Source organism: Diadema antillarum, unplaced genomic scaffold (genome assembly GCF_040938485.1).
Source record: "Diadema antillarum isolate AM-2024a unplaced genomic scaffold, OU_Dant_1.0 scf00000013, whole genome shotgun sequence".
Lineage (NCBI taxonomy): Eukaryota > Metazoa > Echinodermata > Echinoidea > Diadematoida > Diadematidae > Diadema > Diadema antillarum.
Window position 1 is genome coordinate 83479 of NW_027270902.1, and position 15197 is coordinate 98675.

Sequence of the window (15197 nt, forward strand, 5' to 3'; positions counted from 1 at the left end):
TTCAAACTAGAACTTGATAACGAATCAGCATTCCATCATGTCCATTTTGCGTCTGAACATGTGGTGACCATAGAATGGTATAGCTGGGCGGGGCTTAATGGGAGCGCGCACGAAAGGTGACCCCATAGCTGTCACTCATGACCATAACAGCATGCGCAGTGGGAAACTGCACATGTATGCAACGTTTTCCAGAATGGTCGAGATTAGCATCTGAACGGTCTGTCAGCTATACTATGATTCTTTATACGTTGTTTCCTTTATATTGAGTTTGGTATAAACTGGCTTGCATCTGAACAGGGGGTTACATTCATTATTTTTTCATTTTTAAGTACAGAAACCAAAATATCAGCTTTTTGGGCATGAAAAAGTAATTTACAGTGATATTTTGAGGCTGCACATTCATGGCAGTGTTAATTTTTCCCCAGAGAAAGGGGAAAAAAAAGATCAACAAGTGAAAAAAAGTCTGATATGAGAAAGTGATTTACAGTGATATCCTAAACTGCACTTTCATGGCAGTGTTAATTTTCTCCAGAGAAATGAAAAAAACAAAACAAACAAACAAACAAACAAACAAATTCAAAACATCAAAGAGTGAACAAAGTCTGGTATGAATGGTTCATTATGTGGCTGGATTGACTGCTCTGATGTGCTGATGGAGCAGCTTGTCATTAACCCTTTGAAGACGAGTCCGGAGTATACTCTGGCAGGTGTCTATGGGAAATGCATGATATAGCCAAATCAGCCCATCCTCAATGGGTTAAACATGCATTGCAAATGTATGTTGACTTGTGATGATTCATGATACCCTCAACATCACTGTGAGTGTGACCATATGTGTATTTGATATGTGCCATATATATATTTCATATTTTTTTATCATTATTTTTCTTTAGATTACCTGGATATGCCCACAAAAAAGACAACTTCTAAATCAAGATTCTGCCAGTGGCATAATCTGTCCATCATTGCTTTAAAGGACATGATTAACAAAAGACATTAGGATGCACCTTTCCCTAGGTTGAGCATAACTTGCATGTTTCCGTAATACTAATATGATAAACAAAAGATGATGCAGGGAAACATGCAAATTACGCTCTGATTCCATTGTCTTTTGTTAATCATGGACCGATGACGTCACAGGCAGAATCTTAGCTTGAAAGATTTTTGTAGTTGTTGTTGCTGTTGTTGTTGGCATTTCCAATCAATCTGAAGCAAAATAGTAGAAAAATTGCTATGAAATATCTGGCTCATATTTAGATATTCTTGTGGCCTGGCCCCTGGTGCCACGTAAATGATGATCAGGGTATTACGAATCAATACAACATGCAGTTGCATAGTTCCTTTAAATGGCAGGAAAAAAAAAGACCAGCAAAAGTTCTTTTTTACCATGTAGCTCCCTCTCTGCCATGATAATCTGTTAATTAGGGCCGCCACTTTAATGGATAGCAACACTAATCTTATGTTTGCATTTGGGTGAATGTAGAACTGAATCTCAACGAATCGTGGCCCGTGATATCGAGAGAGGCAAAGCGGCTTGCATCGTTTGCAGACCAAATCCAGCCGTTAGGCAATGTTTTATCCGCAACGTGATTATGGATACCACGCTTGCACGCGTGTGTGACTTGAATAGATCTCGATGTACGAGGCACGGTGATCAGGTTTCGATCTCTCCTGGCTGTTTTTGTCACATTCTTGTTTTTGGCGGGGGATCACGTTCCCAACTCTTCTATTTTAATTTTTGTTCTTCTCTCTTGTCTCTCTGCAGCAAGCCATGTAAAATCTGTTTGTAGAAACTGTGAAGTATATATAGATGTTTTTTTGTACCTAGCAATGGGTATTTCTTCAGGTAAAGAGCGTTTGCAAGTGAACCGGAATTTCCAGGTCCATTCAAGTTTTGTTAATTTATTTCATTTCAATTTTTTTTTCTTGCATCATGACATTTGATGCACGCGTCGTCGCTTTCATTGATTTACTCTTTGCCGTCATGACAGCTAGCCTTGCACGGCTCAGACGTCGATGCCCGATGAATCAAAAGTTCCGCCGAATTCTCGGCATTTGTCGATGGCAGAGACATGGTGGAGACATTGCATTGTCCCCCAGCTTTTCAGATGGGTTAAAGTGAGGGCTCAGAATTGATTGTCTTCAGAAAAACAGAGGAAATGAAAATGTCAATGAATTCAAGTGATGATATGTTCTTTTACCAGTAATTTGATTTAATCTTATGGAGGTGGTGCATACTTTTGTACAGGACATTCTGTTTGGAAGAGATTTTATGGTCAGATATTGCTAGAAGACAAGAGTGAAATGTATCATTAGTGCTGTCTCCATTGTAATGCCATTTTCATGAATTGATCTTACACTTGTGCTTGTTAAAGTGAATACATCTTTGCTATCAAATTGACAAGTGTGTAAAATATATGCTGAGCATGGTTGGGCTCGCGATTAAGAGAATATGTATGATTATGTAAATTCTGTGTTACAAATTAGCTTGCAGAAGGTATCTAGAGAATTTGGAAAAAAAAGAAGAAATACTCAGTAATATTTTAAGAAACAGACCAAATAATAATTGTAGAAAGATTAGAATTGTGTTTACCTACTAATCTTTCCCTCATGTATTGGATTATATTTGGCAGTTGTACTATGTTAAAGTCATATTATATAAGAGATGACAATCTACAAGTAGGAATTGCATGACTATTGTGTAAGTTTACTTTTCCTCAGCCACAAGCAGCACAGTTGTGAAAGAGTTAACTGGATACAACAGCAACTGCAACAGCAGCAACTATAACGACAATAGCAACAATAACAGTTGAATCAAAGTTGCATCACAATACCTTCAACACTGTGACAGAAATCCAGACCTTTGCATCAAAAAGCTTGCATTGCTAAGCGTGCAAAGGTATTCAACAATTGTACACTTCCTGGCAGTTACAATGCCAAGTGTTATGATGAGAGGCTCCAACCCCAAGCACCTTCTGATCTTTGATTCTCCCACCTGAAACCCCTAGCAAACTGGAGACTCCGACTTGATGTGTGCTTTGCGCACATCACGAGCACGAAGTCTCGTGCGGCTTGGGTCCAGGGCCCACGTAAGGGCCCAGGAAGCTCTAGGGTATAGATGCTCTCTCATGCTATATCATGCTATCTCAGGTTTATTTTTCAACAAAGTATACGATGGCACTAAGTAAGAGATCATTTCAAGTGGGAGAAAATAACATCGTAAGCGGGAGACACAGAGCCAGGGCGGGAGAAATTAGATCTCAAGGGGGAGAATGGGAGATTTTGCGAAAATGTGCTTTCGGCGGGAGGTCTCTCGTTGAAAGCGGGAAAGTTGGAGTCTCTGTATGATGTTGGTCGTTATACTCGGTTTTGTGTGTTTGTGTCTCTGTTACAGAATCCAGACATTGTGCTCGTCCACTACCTGAACGTGCCGGTCACTGAGGACCGCAAGCTGACCCTGGAGTCGCTGACCAATGGGTCCCTCATTGACCTGCCCCAGCGGGATGGCAAGACCTGGTCAACGGAGGACATCATCAAGCAGATCACCCCCATGTGTGAGTGGTTGAGCCCCAGGCAATACTGTTTGAGTCAGTGTGACAAGTTTTCGAAATTGACTGCATAGAATGATCCATTATCTTGCAGGGGATTGCGGAGGAAAGTGAAAAACATTGCTTAATGTCAACATGATTCAACATAACTCTGCCATGGAGTCATCACTAATGAAGTGCTTCTTGATTTCCCATTATCTGTAAAACCAGGCATAATCACAGCACACCAATGTGATCATAATTATCTGCCAGATTACTTTTGAATGGATCTTCAGATTTTCCTCAAAATTTCCTGATGAGGGTTTTTTTTATCGAACATTTTTGCATTCAATAAATTCACATTCAGTGTACATATTTAGTCCAGTGCAACTACTTCCCTATTGGTAGAATAAGATCTCTGCTCTTTGTAATTAGTTGGTGTTTTTTCCATATGTCATATTCTATGGCTTTACTTTTACTGATGGCTTAATATTCCTGATTGATTTATTGTCTTCTTTAGCAGCTTGCATAATATATCTGTTGCTTGGAGATGAGTAGTTAACATAAGGTCATTGGGCATATGAAAGTAGTCATCAAAAGCATAATTAATATGAAACTACTGTGCCATAAGGTGATGTCTTATTTGATTACCAGTGAAACGGGCTCTTGTGCCAATGTTTTATAGGTGATTGAAAAATAGTTCCGTGTGTGTGTGTGTGTGTTGTGTGTGTATATGTGTGTTTTCTATAACCTGAAATATGAAATAGGAGAGAAAATGACAATGGAAATTTACATCTGTAGGAATGATTTATGTATTAAAGTGTGTTTGCTTGTGTGTGTGTGTGTGTGTGTGTGTGTGTGTCTGTCTGTCTGTCTGTCTGTCTGTGTATACATCTGTATACAACATGTGTGAAAAACAGAGCTGCCAAGTCTCCTTGACTGTGCAGGAGGCTCTCTAAAATCTCTTTATGCTCTGGCAAGCACGTATTAAAGGGGCGGTATAGTTTTGGTTGAGATGGGGATTGAGGTGTTAACTTTTTGCAAGATAATTAGAAACCACTTATATGAAATATTAAAGAGCGTACAATTAATAAAGAGGAATTGAAACTTTATTTTGTAGAAAATCGGTATTTGAAATGGCTGAGATGTCCAGCTTTTAATTCCTCATAGAATTCTATGTTCTTTACTATTTCATATAAGTGGCTTCTAATTATCTCGCAAACAGTTAAAATCTAAATCCCCATCTCAACTAAAACTATGCCATCCCTTTAAGTGCCCCCTGATTTTGGAATCATTTTTTGCCTATTTGGTCACATTTTGATAAAGCATAAGTATCTCCCTGATCGCTCATTGGAAACTCCCTAGTCTGATGTCTGAAAGTTGGTGGTTCTGGAGAGAGAGAGTGTGTTTGTGTGTTTGACATGTTTTTTTTATCAAATCATCAATAAATCATTAGTGAAGAATACTAACTGCATTCTCTGGTTTTACTTTTAGTGCACGGGTACCAAATTCAGCTGAATGGATCGACAGAATTGACAGTAAGTGTTCTAAAATACAGGTATATCACTCCTGCTTTGTGACCTTTGGTAGGGATGCCCCCAACCCCACCCCATGCCCCCATGATTCTTGGTATCGCCAATATGCAAAAAGCTTCTGCACACGCTGCAGAGCCACGTCACAGATGCACTGTGGGATTCCTCGGGAGCATTATCACTTCCAGTTGTCTTGCGCTTTTCTCAATTCCCACGCGATTCAATGCAAGTTTTGTCTGCTTTTGTGTGGTTGCTGCTTTTTTCTTCAGTTAGAATTAAGCTAAAAAAGAGATTACAACATCTAAATTTCACTGATTTGCAATCACTAGCATCATGGTTCGCTACTGCAAGGCTTCAATGTGCTGGTCACATGATGGAAAGCAAAGAAATATTCAACAAAAAATACCCCTGGATAAAGACAGAACGTGACCTGCGTGCATATGCACCAAAACCGGTTGCAAGTTTGTTCCCTGAGCTATCCCATAATGCAGCTAAAAATGATGCTCACCACACGGCACCCAGGTATTGGCGATACAGAGAATTGAGCTAATCACAGTTTTATAAAGTAGGAAACGGCAGCATTAGTGATTGTGTGAGTAAACTGATGTCGGCCCACAAGCAGTGACATTGACAAGTGTTTCAAGAGAGAGCTAATTACATTGTTATTATCTTTTATTTTTATTATTATTACGAGACTGAAATGTATATGAACCAGGAAGTATATGACAGAAAAGTGCAATGAGATGATGAGATTTCATCCCTCCGTTGGATAATTAACTGTCTCTGCCAACTGCAATTTTGATTACTTTTCAAGCGTTTACGCTTTTGACTGAAGCTGTCGACACCCATGCAAGGACAAACGGGTAGTGGTGCATACAAACATGGTCTTCGTGGAAAGAGACAGGATTTCCCCATGAATAATAAACCCCTTAACTTGTCTGTCCAGCTAATCTTGTGCTTTTTTCTCAACATGAAATAGACATCACTAGCTTGAAACACTGACAATAATATCTACCTCTTCTCTTGGATCTGCCATTGATTTTGGGAGCAAAATTTCAGCAAATGACTTTTCTCAGAAAAAAAACCCAAAACAAAGTAATGCTCAACCCTACATCCCGTATAGCAAAGAGTGGAAAATGTGTCATCTATCTAGGATACATACTTGTGATAGCTGTGAGAATGATATTCACATCTTAACCCTTAAAGTGTCATGTTGATTAACCTGTTGATGACAAGATGACTTTCCTATAACAAGCATTTTTCATAAACACCTGCCCAATTTTACTCAGAACTAGTCCTCAGTGGGTTAATGCTGACACAAGCCCTACCAAAAGGTCACATTCTTCAGTGCGATTTTTGACAAAGCCAAGTGCTGTAAAAGCTGATTGTACAGTGTGTATGGTATTCATTAAAAAAACAACATTGTTTGCCCTCGGAATGTTTCCCTCATGTGGTTGCATAGCTAATGGGAGGAATTACAAAGCAAGAGATAAAAAGCAGATACTTAAATATTATGCTCAAAATAGAAACCAGACGAATACAAATGAGCATTTCTGCTCAAATGGTGCTACTTTCTAAGTGTGTTTTAGGTTTAGAAATAATCCAGCCTTTGCCCAAAGTGGTGATAAAAGTCATCTCAAATATAGTGTTACATGTTGCCAATAGTGTGTTCATCAGGGCAAGTGGTACAATGTATACGATTACTGCAAAACCAGAAATGGTCATGTGCATGTAAGTTTCATGAATTTTGTAAGAGCCAAGATTCGCAACATTAAAATGCACGCCAAAGTTCTTGTCTACACTTAATGCATTGAATGCCAGTAGCAATTCTCAAAAATTTCATGCTGCGAAAGAGGCCGTAGGCTCCAACTTGCAAAAATGTCATGCTGCGAAAATATCTTGCTTTACAGTAAATCTCTGTACAGCAAGAGAGCAAACCATCCAAGTCATTAAATCCAGTTCTCTTGTCATCTGTGGTCAGAAAGAAATTAGAACACTGACCCAGTATTCTGTTGCATGTCTTATTCATACTTGTGCAATATTGCTAGAACTAATACCCTGTATTTTTCCTCACTTTTTCCACTATTTGCAACAACTGTCAATCCCATATATCATTCCTTGACAAGAATAATTAGACTGAGGTTAATTTGTGATTTTTTTCCCCCAAGTAATTGACTGCAACTTAATTTGTCTGAAGTTTGATGATTACATTGAGAAATGATACACTGAAGTCAAAGAATCTCGCTTAACCCCTTCATGACCAGAGATTAATAGGCTGTTGTGTTTGCCATCAATAGATGGTCAGAGTCAGTGCAGAGTTGCTGTGTTTCCCTGATATTGCAGGAGGCTCTTGTAAAACTGTAATACCTCTTTCCCGTCCTGACAGATAAATGCTGTGTATGCCATATATTTTATGAGATTTTTCTTTTGGCTGGGAGCTATTTGGGGATGTTACAACACAGGCGTGAGGTTTCCAACGTTTTTTTGGTGATGATTTTTTTAGATAATGAGAAACCTCTTCATGACATATGAAGGAGCACACAATTCTAAGAGGAATTCAAAGTTTATTTGAAGAAAATTGGTTTTGAAATGGCTGAGATATCCAAAGCAAAGCAATCTTAATTAAAGGTAGGCTCCATGTTTTATTAGGATCACTTTGTTTTACTTTGTTTTTGGATGTCTCAGCCATTTCAAAAGTGATTTTCATCAAATAAACTTTAAAATTCCTCTAGAATTGTATGCTCGCAAACATTTCATAAAGTGGTTTCTAAGTATCTAAAAAGTTAAAAGCTGAATCCTCATCTCCACCCATACTGAACTATCCCTTTAACTCTGATTCTGAAATGAATGTGATGTGTATGCGTACATTTCCTGGTTCATAACTGTACTCCATGATTGCGAAGTCAACCACTCGCAAAATCGTCGGGGAGTCCCAATTTTGAAAAAAAGATATGCGGTATGAAAGTCACCCTAAGCTGGAAATTATTTTGCCTACTGAGGTACTTGTAACATACAGACATCTCCCTGGTTCTCTTTGGAACTTCTCTGAGTTTGATGTGTGGATATTGGTATCCCTGTCAGTATCCCTTTAAAGGCAGGGAGTCTCATTTGCAGACCTAATATTTGAGATTCAATAAATCCAGTATCAAATTGAAGAGACTACTATTTAAGAAGTTTCCCCTTAATGAAAAAACTAGAAACTGGCCTTAACTTGACAAATCTGTAATGTTTCAATCAACACCATTCTTTTCGGGACCCAAAAATTATTCCTGCTTTTTAAAAAAATATTTCGACCGTTGGAAGCGTTAATTTCAGACTAGCTCCCTCTGCGGCAATCTAACGTTTTTCATTTCTCACTAAATAATTACAAAACATTTGACTATGATATTTACTACACATAATCAGTATAGTACAATGTTCATTCATGTAAAGTTTCATGAAGTTTCATGATGTCTGCAAATGAGATTCTATACCTTTAAGGTTTAAAATCTTTACTAAGAGAAGGTTTTAACCCTTTCTGTTCCAGGGACTTTGTACAGTGTGTACAATGCTATGGGGTTTTCTGTGCCAATCAGCAGTCAAAGCATGCAAAGGGTTGAAGTTCGTAGAGGCAAGTCTCACAGCATGGAAACCCAGTTAAGACGTGTCCAAATGAAAGATTCCAAACCAGTAAACTCTTGATTGTCCTGTGCAGCCCTCAGATTCGGCCAAGGTCATTGCCCAGTACCTCCTGCATGGTCAGCGTCAGGCCAACACCGATTCGAGGAACTGCAACTGCCTGGACTGTACCACGCTCAGGATCATGGCCCAGGTTCCACCCAGTCCCGCCGGTGAGCCGCCTTTTCTTGTTTGAACTGCCTTCCCTTGAGCTGCCTTCTCTTTAGCTCTGTGCAGGGAAATATTGTAATTTGGGTACCAGGAAGTTTCCATAATTGCTGACAAACCTCTGATGCGAACAAGTCTTTGGTATTAAAGGGACTGTATAGTTTTGGTTGAGACCTAACTTCAGGCTTCTAACTTTTTTGGTGAGATAATGACAAATTTCTCATGGAATCTGAAAGAGCATATAATTCCAAGAGAAATTCAATGTTTAATTGATTTTGAAATGGTTGAGATATCTAAAACAGAGCAATCCTAATAAAAGGTGGGACCCAACTTTTATTACAATCTCTTTGTTTCACTTTGTTTTTGGATGTCTCAACCATTCCAAAACAGATTTTCATCAAATAAACTTTGAATTCCTCTTAGAATGGTATGCTCTGTACTATTTCATAAGTGGTTTCTTGGTATCTCGTAAAAAGTTAAAAGCTCAATCTTCAGCTCCACCAATAGTGTACTATCCCTTTAAGTGGCTGTTCATATGATTGAAAAATAATAAATTTAGTTGATTGCAATGTATTCCTTTATTTGAGAGCATCCTGATTAAAAGTTTAGGTGAAGAAAAAAAAAATGTTGAAGTTGTTGGATGCCATCTCCAATGAGTACCAAAGTGTGATGTTATAGCCATTCATTGCCATGGAAACTGGTTCTAAACAACCTCACCTGGCCTGAATATCTGTGAAACACTATTGTTGCTATAACCATGCTCGCACCCGGTTAAAACCCAAAGCTATAACAGACCTTGACATCATTGCCTCTGTACTGTACACCTCCTCAAACTTTGGGGGAAAAAAAGCTCAGACAAGATATGACCGCTTCTGTCAATATTGCTTGCCTTTTCTGACACTCCTGTTATTCTTAACATTCAATGAAAAGAGCCATATATTTTGAGAGTACAATAGTTTTTTATTTTTTAAACCTAATCCCACCAAAAGGTGATATGAAGTTAGAAAAATTAATGCAGTTTTAGGTGAAGAGAGTAATTCTGTTCACAATGAACACTTCCATAGGAAAAGAAGCTGTTATTTTGTAATCCTCTATAATAAAGATATCTAAGTCTAATTGCCCAATATTTCTCTCCTTGAATTTGATTTCTCTCAAACACACAACAAAGCAGATTAAATGAAAACAAATTAGGCATGTTTAAGCCAAACAATGAGAGTGTAGCCTATTGAAGTGGAGAGCATTAAAACTGTATAGTGTGTCATCAAGAGAGGGCAGCAGAGCTCATCTGTATGTAGGCAGATCACTTTCAATGGAATGTATCAGCAGGGTAAGGTTGGAGGTTACTGATGTACAATTGTATGAGGTTGTAACTGGCATGCCATTTCTTACGTACAATTAACATTTTTATGTGTGTGCAGTGATACTCATTACTCGTATTAATATTTGATTGCTTGACTCGGTTCTGACATAGTTAAATCACTAATTCATATTGGATTAGTTCTGGATAGAATTTCAAAGCTGGTTTAAGTACAGTCCCATGCTTAGGCATTGATGTCATGCAACCCTGCCCCACTGACAATGCACTATTTTTCTGCTGAGTAAGCATACCCAAGAAGATTGGGTGCCAGTAGATAGCAAATGGGTGTGGTATGGTAAAATTTTGAGCCTATGGTATGCTGAGTAAGCATACCCCCAAAAACTGGGTGTCAGGAGATAGCACATGGGTGTGGTATGGTAAAATTTTGAGCCTACACTTGCAAATTTTTTGATGGGGTCAAGGGGGAGCCTTATCCCCACCAATAGTACTAGACTTTCCTTGGCCCACTTTCTGTGTACACTTATTGATTGCCACCGTGGGTAGCCCAGCTGAAAATCCTGCACTAGCTGGCCCTGCAAAACAGAAGGGTAGCACTGCATTTGTGGTACTAACCCAGCAATTGTGGTGCCAAGCAAGCCAATGTAAACAGGACCAAAAAGTAGTCTGGAGTTAAGTAAATGAGATGATGCCCAAAAACCAATAACCAATCAGAAACAAGTTATTGACGAAGATGCATTCTTGTGAATGCTTATCAGTGAAATGAAGGGTTAGGTGATTTGTACAGTTTGCAGGGTAATTGTGAACATTCGTGTACTTCTGGAAGTACAGGATTAAAGATATGCAAGAGTTAAAATGTTGGTTTTCTCCTTGGCCCAGGACAGGTGCAATTTGTGAGTGTAAATAGCAAAACAAATTGGTGCAGGATTCATAGTAGTCCTTGCCCAAGGAAAAATACAGGTCAAGAAAAGCAAGTGAAAAAAGGGTGTAGGTTAATCATCTTAACAGTTCTGTGTATAATGAGAATTTCTCGTCTCTTTGCTTCAGGTTCCTGCAGCAGTCATGGTACTTGCCAGTCAGGGGCGTCCACCAGCAAAGGCCCCACCCACACCATTGAGGACAAGAACCGGTCCTGCAACACCCAGAGCACTCTGTCGACGGCAGTGACCAACACGGTCAAGATGGACGAAAGCGGCAACATCAACTTGCTGATTGTGGTGGCCAACCAGAACAATGCTGGGAACAAGCTGCAGGTGAAGAGTATCGCCCCTGTGGATTCCTCTCAGAATATCTCTGAGGTCCTCAAGGGACTCAGTGGTAATGTGCAATGCGTGAGTGAACCTGACGTGAATGTTAGCAGTGGTACCAACGGTGTCCAGGAGAGTGCTTTAAGCAATGCCCAGCACAGAGGACTCTCAGGAACACCCGCCCCACCATCACCTATGGTGTCTCAAGATGGACGTATCAACGGTGTTCTGCCATTTGTTGCCCAGCAAGCCCCAGGATCTGTCCTACAGGACTCCCTACATCAGAGCCACCATCTCCCCTCTACCAGTCATCAAATCCACCATCAGCAGCAGGTGGGAAGTGAGGAATCACAAACTGGTGTGCACAGATCGCAAGAACTGACCCTCCATTCCCAGGGACATCACCCCAAGCACATAGGAAATATTAACCAGCCTGCGCAGAATATTCACGACTGTATGCCCCATACTTCGCCCCAGGGGATCTCGGGACGTAGCATCCTCAGATCCCCACAGCTGGTTGTGTCTTCCCCACAACCAATGCCCACTCCTGAGGGTCATCAACTTCCCTTGCTCCTGACTTCAGGGACTCAGCAATGTAACCCTTTTGGTCTATCTCAAGAAATGATGCAATCAATTCATGCCGGCAATCAAAACAATCCTGGATCACTTAATCATGGACATCAAGCAATCACACCTCCCGCAACATCAGAACAACTCAATACTTTCAAAATGCCTGGTGTGAGGTTACCCACAGATAATCGGCCCACAGTTTCCATGAATCCCCCGCAATTGATCCTTCAACCAGCTCCTTCAAATACAACTAAGCCTGCGCAGTTCATTCTGAAAGCATCTGAAGCAAAGGAAGGTGAAGCTCCAAAGTTTATCCTCAAGCCAGCTGATGGTCAGGACAATCTAAGCTCCCAAGGAGTTGCGCCTCGGCAGTTCATCCTCAAAGCTGTAACGTCATCAGACTTACAAGGTCCTCAAATGAATCCTGTAGGTCACCATGTGGCCAACAGTACGTTACCAGCTCCAGCTCTCGGCAGTTCCCACAACATGCATGGTTCAGTTTCACATCCTGCACTTCAACAGATGGTTACAGATGCCAACATAGTGGCTGCTGAAGCCAAGAGTGCATCACACTTTGTCAGGACGGAAGGTTCTCCTGGTCAGCACTCTGGTCTTGGTCAATCCACTGCTACTTTGACAGAGCGCAACACGATTCAGGCACAAATGGCTCAGGTGCAATCAAAGGAGGTCAGCGGACAGTTGAAGATTACTGGTCAGGAGTCAGCTGAACTACGCCAGATGGTGAATGGTGACCCCAAACTAAAGACCCTTGAAAATCGTTTCAAAGACCACCGCAGTGATCTGGTCATGCTACCAGAAAGAGTGCAGGAGCACTACTTGCAAATGCAAGCTGTTGGAAGGCTAACTAAAGATGGCCCTCATGCAGCTGCAGACACTAGCATGCATCATGGCGCTTCAGAAATAATGGCCCAACCAGACACCCCAGTGTCCATGATTGGCATCAGCTCAGCAGAAAATACTCCCCCAGAAACTGGCATCATGGCTCAAAGAACTAGCCCGGGACGGATTGATTTGACCTATCAACACTCCGTGAACAGCAGCCATGGCTATTGCTCAGAGAATTCTGAATTCCCCACTCTGTCTGAGTTCAACTCCATCGACCATGATGGCAACTTCACATCCCAAGAGCAGAATTCCCTTCTCTCCGATATACTCTCTGCAGGACCCGGTTCCTTCCAGGAGGACACTCCGAGTGATTCCAACCTTGGCTTCTCCAAGGGTGTCCACAGCACCTCAGATCTTGGTTCCCTTCCAAGTCCTAGCAATATTGAGCTAGACTTTGATTCATTCGACCTGATGGAAAGCCCTCTGCCGGAGTTAGGGGCCTCACTCCTGGCAGCATCAAGTCCGCACTCAAGTATTGGTGACTTTGGCCAGGAAGAGAGCCAGAGGACACCTTCTGCAGAGCAGGGTGATGGCAGCTCAGCTCCAGGAACAAGTGCCGAGGAACATTCCCAACAGCTCTGTGACATCACAGACTTTTCACCGGAATGGTCCTATACAGAGGTAGGTCATGGGAGATTACTGTCTTGTGATTCTAGGTGTCATCTAGAATAAGCCCTTGTATGGAGCTACAATGTAGCTATGCCTCATGACTTGGCTTTTAGCTTTATATAAAATTGTAAGATGTTAGAGTTCTTATAATCTCTGCGTACTGGGAAAACACAGGTTGTGAGAAAAGATTAAGTTCTGGGGAGAATTTGCAAGAATGTTACTTGACTTCTCATCTCATTCCTTTTCTGTGTGGCATGTGCTCATTACAATTTTAGGAGATGAAATCTCAATATCTTCACGATTTAAAAAAACAACTTTCCTGCTATGATTCTGGCTTAAAAAGATTGCAGTGTGAAGAAGACACTATCATTGAGGCAGAATATCACACTTTGTACTGTAGAGTTTCAATGGAGCAAAATGTTTGTGAGAACTGAGGTGTTTGTGTAAGAAAATGTGAATGTGTGTCAGTACTCCTTTGTTGGGTGTACTGGAAGATTGTTAGCAGAGAAAGGTCTCTTGCATTCAGTGCAATCAATACTTCCATCATGTTTGTGGAGAAGAAACTCTGATGTGAAGTCATTCTTCCTTCGTTTTTTGCTCAGGGTGGTGTGAAGGTCTTGGTGACAGGACCATGGCACTCTGCTGATGACGTGTACAGCTGTGTTTTTGATCAAACCAGTGTGGCTGCCTCCCTTATCCAGACTGGTGTCCTACGATGTTACTGTCCAGGTGAGTGCAGGACGCTTGAAATGCATGTGACTGAGAAATAAGTTTTTTCTCTGTGTGTGTGTTACGTCCTACCTCATCAGTGAATAGGGATATCTCTGTTGGTGTTTTTGACTTAGATACGTCCAGGAGAAGTAGTGAATAACTGTATTGTTTACTGAGCTGTAAGTGACATGTCAGTGTTCATTTCTTCCAAATTCAAACTCGTCCATGTTAAGTGCCTTCAATCTTCTAACATGAAACAGATATAGGCAATCAATCAATCTGATCTATCTTTCTATCTATCTATCCGTCTATCTATCAATCAATCAATCCTTTCTGTCTTTCTTTGTGGCAGCACATGATGAAGGGAAGTGCGAACTCAACGTGACATGCAATGGTGCTCTGATCTCCAAGCCCAGGACCTTCGAGTACAAGGCCAGGGACAGACAGTCAATGGCAGGGACACACGACTGGCTCTCCTTTGATGGTAAAGGGTCCATGTGGTGGCAGTCATAGACTGTGGTGTAGATGATAAGGTGTTGACTCTAACACAGAGGATCCTGAGTTTGAGTCCTGTCTGGTGATAGTCTTTGTCAAAGACCCTCTTGCTGGAGTAATTGCAAGAGAAGCTAGCAGGGAGTGACAGAATCAAGCCACCAGTGGGAATACCTTTTAGACAAACTCCCAAATTTCGAACTTCGCCCATGAATGACTAAATTTTGCCACCAGGGTGTGGCAGCTAATTTCACAACTAATAGGCAGAGCTCCATTCAGGGGTGGATGGGTAAATCCAGCAATTCCATTGGTCAAAGTGACTCACTCAATTAATGCTGAATTAGTTAGTAGGATGGGTAGCAGGTTAGTGTTTGTGTTAGTGTTTTGTTAATCACAGATCTCAAAAGGATATGATGCAGACACGCCTGGCTCTCTTCTCCATTGACTCGGGTGCAAAAGGGAG

At 40.9% G+C, this 15197-nt stretch overlaps 1 protein-coding gene across 1 annotated transcript in view; it reads left to right on the plus strand.

The window, feature by feature from the left end:
• Positions 1–15197, plus strand: part of LOC139721321 (calmodulin-binding transcription activator 1-like) — a gene marked incomplete at its 5' end in the record, with an annotated part of 108045 nt that overhangs the window by 80035 nt on the left and 12813 nt on the right. The window contains 6 exons of the mRNA XM_071632644.1: positions 3395–3554; positions 5022–5065; positions 8754–8889; positions 11247–13543; positions 14134–14260; positions 14595–14726. Coding sequence (XP_071488745.1) covers positions 3395–3554; positions 5022–5065; positions 8754–8889; positions 11247–13543; positions 14134–14260; positions 14595–14726 — 2896 coding nt within the window. The remainder of the gene's footprint in view (positions 1–3394; positions 3555–5021; positions 5066–8753; positions 8890–11246; positions 13544–14133; positions 14261–14594; positions 14727–15197) is intronic.